This window comes from Hibiscus syriacus, unplaced genomic scaffold (assembly GCF_006381635.1).
Source record: "Hibiscus syriacus cultivar Baekdansim isolate YM2019G1 unplaced genomic scaffold, ASM638163v2 tig00110657_pilon, whole genome shotgun sequence".
Lineage (NCBI taxonomy): Eukaryota > Viridiplantae > Streptophyta > Magnoliopsida > Malvales > Malvaceae > Hibiscus > Hibiscus syriacus.
This window is the reverse complement of record NW_024062817.1, coordinates 108781-117678: the sequence shown is the minus strand read 5'-3', so window position 1 is coordinate 117678 and position 8898 is coordinate 108781. Positions and strand designations below refer to the sequence as shown.

General features: G+C 35.0%; 1 protein-coding gene across 1 annotated transcript; it reads right to left on the bottom strand.

The window, feature by feature from the left end:
* Window positions 1-1867: 1867 nt before the first annotated feature.
* Window positions 1868-4303, bottom strand: LOC120137412 (U-box domain-containing protein 17-like). The gene is made up of 2 exons (XM_039153163.1): window positions 4150-4303; window positions 1868-4114 (listed from the first exon to the last, which is right to left on the bottom strand). Exon 2 carries the CDS (start codon window positions 4110-4112, stop codon window positions 1962-1964), a length of 2151 nt encoding a protein of 716 aa, XP_039009094.1. The 5' UTR covers window positions 4113-4114; window positions 4150-4303; the 3' UTR covers window positions 1868-1961.
* Window positions 4304-8898: the final 4595 nt, after the last annotated feature.

Genomic DNA, 8898 nt, shown 5'->3' with positions numbered 1-8898 from the left:
GAAGAAACATTTCCTGTTTCAATGGAACATAAATTGGTTGCAGATTTTTTGTCATTCAACCAAATATCGTTGACAGTTCAACTGATGTTGCAGGTGAAGAGTTGTTTTAGAAGGCGAGAATATTCAAATATTTTGTATTTTCCTGCTGACTGCCTGAGGAGGAGATAGCGGTCACATACTGATATAAATGACGGTAAAATAACTATAACCAATTCAATTGTGTACAAGTTATAATTAATGCTCATTTGAAACTTTGTTTCCTGTCTTGTTTTGAACAGAAAACCAAATTATTTTGTGGGTAAACTGCATAGTTAGTCACCAAACTTTAATTTCTGTATCAATTTAGTTATTATATTTTAGAAAGTTTCACTGTTACGTTATACTTTTGACATTGGTTGTTGTTACTAGACTGTTAAATCTTCAGTGATGTGATGATGTGAATTTTTTTTTACAAAATTTGTCACTCTGGTCGTCGTTGTTTGTCAATTGCAATTTGTTGTCAGTAGTAATTTCTAGAAAGTTTGATACTAAGATGTGTACATTTCACTCTTCTTATCAAAATATTTTTTTTCTGAAATTCGAAATCAATGAAAACTAATGAAAAGTTTGGTGTTTTAATATTTGGGTTCCATTGAAGATCATACGATGAGTCTAATTTTGAGACATATTATTCTTCTTGAAAAATATTTTTCAATGTTAGAATTTTTGAAAAAAATCCTAAATCTTTAACATAGAAAAATTATTGGTTGCTAGTTGTTTAATTTTATAAATTTTAATGAGATTTTTTTTAGAAAAAATCTAAATTGATAAAGCTGTAGAAGACGATAAGGCATTTTAGAATAGAAATTTCAAGTCCCGACTAGAAAAGGTTAAGAAAACCTATTTTAAAAAAAGATATGAAAAAGAAACGCTTTTTAACTTTCATGTTAGCATTAAACTGTCACACCATTTGATCGTTAATGATTTAATGGTCCAATGATAACAAAAAAAAAATCAATGTTGAAAGTTTAATGGTAAAAATGAAGCTTTTTAAGATTCAACGACCAACTTGAAATATAGATTAAAGTCTAGCGACTAACCTTATAGTTTATAATTAGTTCATTTTCAAGTGGGATAATAGTCCTACACTCATCAATGCGTATGTTCCCAGACCACAATAAATCTTTCCGTCCTTACAAGTATGCAATTATTAGGAAGAAGATACGTGTGGTCGCAGTTACGTTTGCTTTACAATCAACATATGCAGTAATGAATCTTCAAGCATCTTAAAATGCACAAATACAGCATTCAAGGTTGTTTCATGTGCTGTCTCGATTTCACTTCTAATGTTTCTAAATGAGTAGTTGATATCAAACAACTAGACCCCAAATATTTCAGTTTAACAAATTTTGTCTCGTATTTATGGATCGAGTCGAATTCGGGTCTATAAATAAATAGGATACCATTGCAGCTGAAGCAAAAGTAGCCATCATTCCACTTGTACGGATACCAATGGTTATCAAAAGAAGTTGGCAATGGTGCTTCTCCCATTCAATAAAAAATGGAAACGGCGTTGGTGAAGGCCATAACCCACTGAGCAAACACCATTACCATAATATCAGAGCAATGATGTATGATGACATGTATCAGCAATAGGAATCTAACCAAATAGTTTCCACTAAATCTTAACATCACTTTGATCTCCAGAAAGTTTTGAAATATTAACATGGGACAAGAAAATTCTAGATTCCAAGCAAAATGCAGCTGGTTTTAAGTGCTAAATTGTTCATGAACTTGTAACAGTCTTTTTCAGTATTATTGGATCCTTATGATCTAATTACAACACTGGATTTACATATATAAGATCAATGTAATTTAAACAGTACCCTTCTATGAACTCTTTTTCTTCTTCAATATCTGAAATTTCAATGAAAGAATCTGTAAAATGTATTTGCCAACAAAATGGGAACTAGTACAGGTGATTACAGTACTGAAATGGACAGAGGGACGGATACATCGCCGGGTAGACTTGAATTATTCATGGCTGAGTTGTCTGCAAATGCATATCCGACACCCAATCGTCCAAAATGTAGAGATGCATACTCGCACCTCTGGAACACTCTGGCAAGTGATGCAGCCTTCCTTCTTGCTCGCTTTGTACCGGTGAACAACAATGTCTGAAGCAATCCGGCTAAAGCGGGGGCCTTAAGAACTCTTTTAGTTGCAGCAGCCCCACCTGTGCGGCAAAACTCGAGCAATGCCGCGATGGCATTCTCTTTTCCTCTTGGTGTTCCGCATCTCATCATCGATATTAGCCCTGCTACTGCAGTTTCTTCCTTGCCCACCACTTCGGCCCCGATTGGCTGCCTGACGATTAAGGCCAATGCACCTGCTGCTTCCTCTGCCACCCCTTCATCTTCCAAAGCTCTTACCAGCGCTGTAACGGCTCCAGCTTCTATCATTCTCACACAATTTTCAGAGTGAGTCGCCAGATTAAATAAAGCAGTCACGGCATCCTTCTTTCCCCTTGGTGCCCCCACTCTCAACAACTCCGCTAAGGCCTCAACTGCCCCTCCTTGATCAGCTATTCTCTTCTTATAATCATGAACAGCGGAGAGGCTGAACAATGTTGCTGCAGCATTTTGCCTGGCTTCCGTTGTGAGCCCGAGCCTCAATACTTCAATGATCGATCCTAGACAACCATCCTCATCGATAATTCGACTTTTGTTCTTCTCATAAATGGATAAGTTCAGCATTGCAGTAACAGAATTCTCTTGAGCAACGGGGTTTGAGGATGACAGCAACTTTTGTAAGTGCGGTATCGCACCAGCCTCTGCAATAATAGCGCGGTTTTCCTTTCCTGTTTTAGCCAGCAAGCGAACTTCACGAGCAGCTACAGTCTGAGCTCCCTGAGATCCATTTGCTAGTTGTTGAATAAAAAGTGTTGCTGTAGCTCTATTGGCTTCAGTTGCTGCTTTGATCGGCAAAGCCGCAGCAAAAGTCTCAGCAGATGCATCTGTGCTCTCCGTGGGGTTGTAAGGAACACCATGAGCAGTACACCACTGCATGATCAAATTCCTCAAAGCCCGATTAGGAACAAGGCGATTATGGATGAGCGTTTGCCCTGTCTTCGGACAAGTACAATGCCCTTCCTCCATCCACCGAGCAATCGAACTCCGATCATAAGTCTGCCCTGTCGAAATTATCACAGGGTCTCTCATCAATTCCAACGATATAGGACAACAAAAGTCTTTCGGAATAGTTAAAAACGTATCGGCAATCTCCCGAGCAATCAACCCTTTTCTCGGTTTCTTCTTATTCCCAAATGGCAACTGCAACTCATCTTCCTCGAAACCGAATAGCAAAAACCTACAATATCGGGTAATCGCAACAAATCCATTAAGCACAGAAGCCGTAGGTTCGATATCTCCTTCGTGATTAACAATCTGCAACTCCAAAAACTCGATTTCGGACCTGCAACACTTGGCATCCTTAATCCCTAATCTCTCCACAAAGAACAACCTCAACTCGGCATGATTCGGTATCCTCCCATGCTCAAATTCATTGAGAAATGAATAGAACCTAAGCCTTAAATTCTCATCACTTTCATCGACATACAATTTTGCTTTCCTTGCCTGTTTCTGCAACAGCTCAACTTGTTCCCTAACATCATCACTCAAATTGATTTCTTTTATTGGAAAAACATCCAAAATGGTAGAAATCTCTTGGTTCAAGTCATGGAAATGGCCCGAAATCGAATGGTTTTGAAGCAATAGCCATAACTTACTGGATTGAGAGCAATAATCAAGCAGTATCTTGGACCTATAAATCAACAAATAAAGCTCCTTGAAGCACAATACGGCTGCTGATGGCAGATCCGACATGGACCCCGAACCCGAACCCCTCAAATACTCCAAAAGAAGAAGGAAAACTTCAAGCTTTCGAATCAGATATCGAGAATTTCTCCGCTGAAAGAAGAAAACATTGTTGGAATAGCAAGAAACGAGGTCGGACAACAGCGTTGCCAGCGTTTGAATAAGGGCTACTTCGGGTAAGTCAACGGGGGCCAAAAACGCCTCCAGGGACGGCGACCTTCTCCTCCTTAGAGATGAGAAAATAGCTGCCGATGCCATTGCTGATAACCCCAAAGCTGAATTTAAAAACAAATTGGATCTTCAACAAGCAAATGAAATGAAAAACAAAAAATAGCACACAAGATTCTCAGCCTTATCCTAGTCTTTGGGTCGTTGGTAGAATCTTCAAAGGATGTTTGTATATAGATGAAATAGCAAAAGATTTGGTTTTCAACAAACAAAAAAGATAGCTTTTTTATATAAATGAAAAATGGGGATTCTTTTTAAAGAGCGGAATCCGCGTTTCGCTTCTTCTTGTGTTTTTTCCTTCCCTGTGTAAGAATTTCAATGGAGTTGCTGGAAAAAAAAAAGAACGGTGTGGCTTTGACTGATGACAATCAATCTTTATCCACACTTTTGTCCATAGTACAGTATGAGAAAGAAGATAGCAATGGTATTTAAATGTGTAGATCTTTGATTACTTTAACCTTTTCCTGTTTGTTTGTAAAACTGGATATTGTTACAACGTAGAGGACGGCACTTTTTTAGGGTATTTAAGGGAGATGATGTCACTTTGTCTTGTTGGAGTTGTTTTAGATCCTTTGCCTCTTACTAGACTTTGGTTTTTACTGTGGTGTTGTTCGGCGGTATTTAGTAATTTTTCATGGTTTTGTTGAATATTATTTATTTCATAATATTATTTTTATTATTCACAAAATACAAACTGAGATTTTTTTTAAATGATATATCAAACTTCTTGAACATACATGACCTAACGAATGATGATAATGGACGTAAGATTTAATTCAATGCAAGGGTTGACCCTTAGGAAAAGCAAAGATCCAAGCGACTTTTAAGTGCGTGAAGTAGTCTGTAAATGAATTGAATGTTTAACGAATTGTTCATGAATCGTGCGATGAGAAGTTCATTTATGTTCGTTTATTTATTAAATAAACGAACATGAACATGATTTTACGTTCGTTTAATTAAATGAACGAACATGAACAAAAGGCTCGTTCGTTCATTTACGTTTGTGAACGTTCGATTATATGTTCGTTTATGTTCGTTCATTTATGTTCGAACAGAGAGCAAGTTGAATATGTTACGAAGATTATTGAAGTTGTTTGAATTTCATGAAGATTGTTTTGTTGAACAAATTAACTTTAAGACTTTATTATGTTTATATAACTTATTTATGATTTATGTATGTTTTTGTCGTATTCGAACAAATTAACTCTAAAGTTGCAGGTTATATTAATGAATTTTAAGTTGTTATTCTTGTTGTTTACTTTTTTATACATTCGTTTGTTGAATTCAAATAATTTTTTTTGTGTTTGTGTTGTTCGTTTATTGTGTTCGTTCGTGTTTGTTTATATTTGTTTATTATGTAAATGAACGAACATGAACAAACTATATTCCTTAATAAACGAACATGAACAAAAAAAAATTTGTTCGTTTATATTCGTTTATTTATTAAATGAATGAACATGAACATACCTTCGTTTGTGTGCGTTCGGTTCGTTTACAGGCCTAGCGTGAAGTTTACAAGTTAAATATTAGGTATCATTTCTTCAAATATTATCGATCTAGCACCCTAACAGTTAAATATTACTTGTCAGATATCATTTCTTTAAATATTATCGATCTAACACCCTTTATGACAAAGCACATATCATGAGGCACGTCTTCGTAGGGTTTTGTCCTAGTTGACGCCACGGTGGAAAAGCGTGATCATAATCCACGCATTCACGGGATTTTATCCGAGCTGGCGCCACAGTGGTAAAACGCATATCATGAAGCGCACATTTGCTAGGAATTAGACATGTGGCAGAACGCGAGGATCATAATTCGCACCTTGCATTTAAATCCCAACCATCCTGCCTTAAATACCGCCCAACCCCCTATCTCTCTCCCCTATAAATACCCTTCGTCCAACATTCATACCACACAAAAAACACTCTATTTCTTCCTTCTATATATCGTTCTATCTAGTTTTAAGTAAGTATAGTTATCGTTTTTAGAAGCTAATTTTTTTATTATATTATAATAATTTAATAGTTTATTATTTTATTATATTTTATTGTACTAATTTTTATTATTTTTATAGTTATAAAATGACAGGCGGGTTGATGCGTTTAGATGAGAATAATATATCGAGTCATTTTATTGATGTAGTAATAATGTTAAATTATATTATTTTATTTATTATGAATGTTTTATTCATTTATTTTTTAGTATTAATTTATATTTTAATTTGTATATTATTTATTTAATTAGGTGAATGACTAGATATTAGATCCATTTATTCGTAACGTTAAATTAGAGATATCGAGTCGTGTTTGGCTGTATTTAGCTGAGGTTGAATTCGGTTACATAGCGAAATATAAAGGGAACTATAACCTTGAATCCAACTTTATTTTTACACTGATTAAGAGGTGGAGATCAAAGACACACACATTTCATATTTCGTGTGGAAGTGCATTATTATGTTAGAGGATGTTTCCTTATATTTAGGGCTTTCGGTGGATGGAGATGTTATTTCTAGTGTGGCAGATGGTGATTGACATTCCTTGTGTGAGGAGTATCTTGGAGGTATCCCACCTAATTTAAACGGTGGTTGAATATCATTATCATAGTTGGCTAGAAATTTTTTACGGTTGAGCGAAAACTGTTCCGATGAACAGGCTCAAATATTTGTCCGGATTTGCATATTGTAACTTCTAGGAGGGATCTTGATGCCCAATAAATCTCGTAACCAAGTTCATTGTATGTGGTTGCGTCAACTCGTATATTTTCGAGTTGCCGGCTCATTCAGTTGGGGCTCTGTGGTTTTGGCATCTCTGTATAAAGAAATGTATCGAGCAACTGATTATCGAAAAAAATGCTATCGGCGGATGTCTCATTCTTCTGCAATCATGGGCATGGTATCACATGCCTTTTTTATTCTGATTGTGAAAACCCGTTAGTCTTCCATTTATTGTTGAGGTAATTTCAATTATGAGTTTGTATATAAATATTTTTTTAGTATATAATGAAATTTCTTTATACTGAATACGTGGTCATCTATAAGGAAAGATCATTGTGATATATCGAACTAATTTGAAGAAATTCAACTGCTCATTGATCAAAAGACTAATACAAAGGTATGTATTTAAATTTCATTAGTTACCTTTAATTATCGTTATATAATTAGAATATTATTTTGATAAGAATTATATAGGTTTGTTTTAGTTTCAATGAACTCCTTATTCTACTGAAGAAATTAGCTCATTTTTATTATTTAATTATGGATTTTTTATTTATTTTGTTTATTAATATTTTTTTTATTGTTTTTATCATTTAAACTTTTGTATTTAATGTTCGTATTTAATTATTTTTATTATTTAGTTTGTAATGATTTTATTTAATTTTTACTTGAGTAGCACATTAATTAAAAGTAAACGAAAATGAAATAACACAAACTGAGGCTTCATAAACAACAATTACATCGTCACAACATCAATGGTTACGTGATAATAAAAGAGATAGACATTTTTTCCTATTATCGCCTAGGTTTTTACAATGCCCACATCTTTTGTTTTCTTTGGACGTCTCTTGAATATTCATATAGCAATGAATTCGAGTGGATTTTGGACGACATGCCTACCTTAATAAGGACGAATCTGGTACAATCGGAAGCCAATTCTAAACCTCATATGTGTCTTTCTCATTACCTATGAGGAGAACTCAAATTTATATACATTAAATACTTCTGAAAGTCGGTATACATGATCCAAAAAATGGTTATAATCTTTACGGGTATAAGAGCAAGTTGTTATGACATGGGAGCATGAATACTTCAGAGCTTGAAAAAGCACACAGTCACACCACTTGTCTTGTAGATTAACTCTGAACGAGTTAGTTTCAATCCCCTGAAGAGGTCGTGGTATTTCTGTGACACGAAATAATTCATGGGTTCGAGAGAAGCTTATTACAGATATTCCATTTGATGCAACAATTCTTTTTTGTAGATCTGCAACTAATCTTGGGTGATACATATGGTCGTTTTGTATCCAAGTTAGAATTTTTCCCCCGAGCTTTGCAAAAAGCTCCCAAACGAAAATAAGTCATGTGCCCATATCAATATCCACTATCGTATGCATTTGTCCACATTTCTTTGTTGACGAGGTTGATGTAATTATACCCTTTCTCGTTTTTTCCTCGTAAATCTTGAAGTATGGACTCAAACGTTTGGGGTAATAGTTTGTAACCTGAGCGTCAAATGTAATACTTACTGTTAAGTTCCCATAAAAAATGAAAATGATTGAGAAATGAAATTAGACATTGTGACATACCCATGCACACAAGTAATTGACGTTCATTATTCTTCTTGAACTTTCCATGATAATTTGCAACAATGTGTCAGATACAATATTGATGTTTGACATAGGGTGGCTGCCATATTGGACCAAAAGACTTCATTTCTTCTTTGATCCCAATTATGCAATCTGAAATGACAGTTTTTTCCTACATGACAACATATAAGCGTAAGTTTTTGAGGAAAAAAACCCAAGAAACTATATACTCTCATTCAAAAAGGGCAAAAATAACTAGAAGAATGTCGCGATTACCATGTTGGACAACTTCTATAACAAAACTTTCTTGTACTTTCTATACAATAATGTCCCATCAATTTAAACCATGAGTTTGCAGTATTTCACAACATTAATGCATTATGGGTAAGTAAAAAAAACTGATAGAATTGTCATCGATCGCGAAACACTCGATCATTGTGGTATGTATGACAAGTTTCGAAGTCCACTATTGTCCTAGGATTCAGTCTTCGCACTACCCTAAACCAACTTGA

Excerpts from the sequence above, each read along its gene's own strand:
- LOC120137412 (XM_039153163.1), bottom strand. The coding sequence starts at position 4,112 with ATGGCATCGGCAGCTATTTTCTCATCTCTAAGGAGGAGAAGGTCGCCG.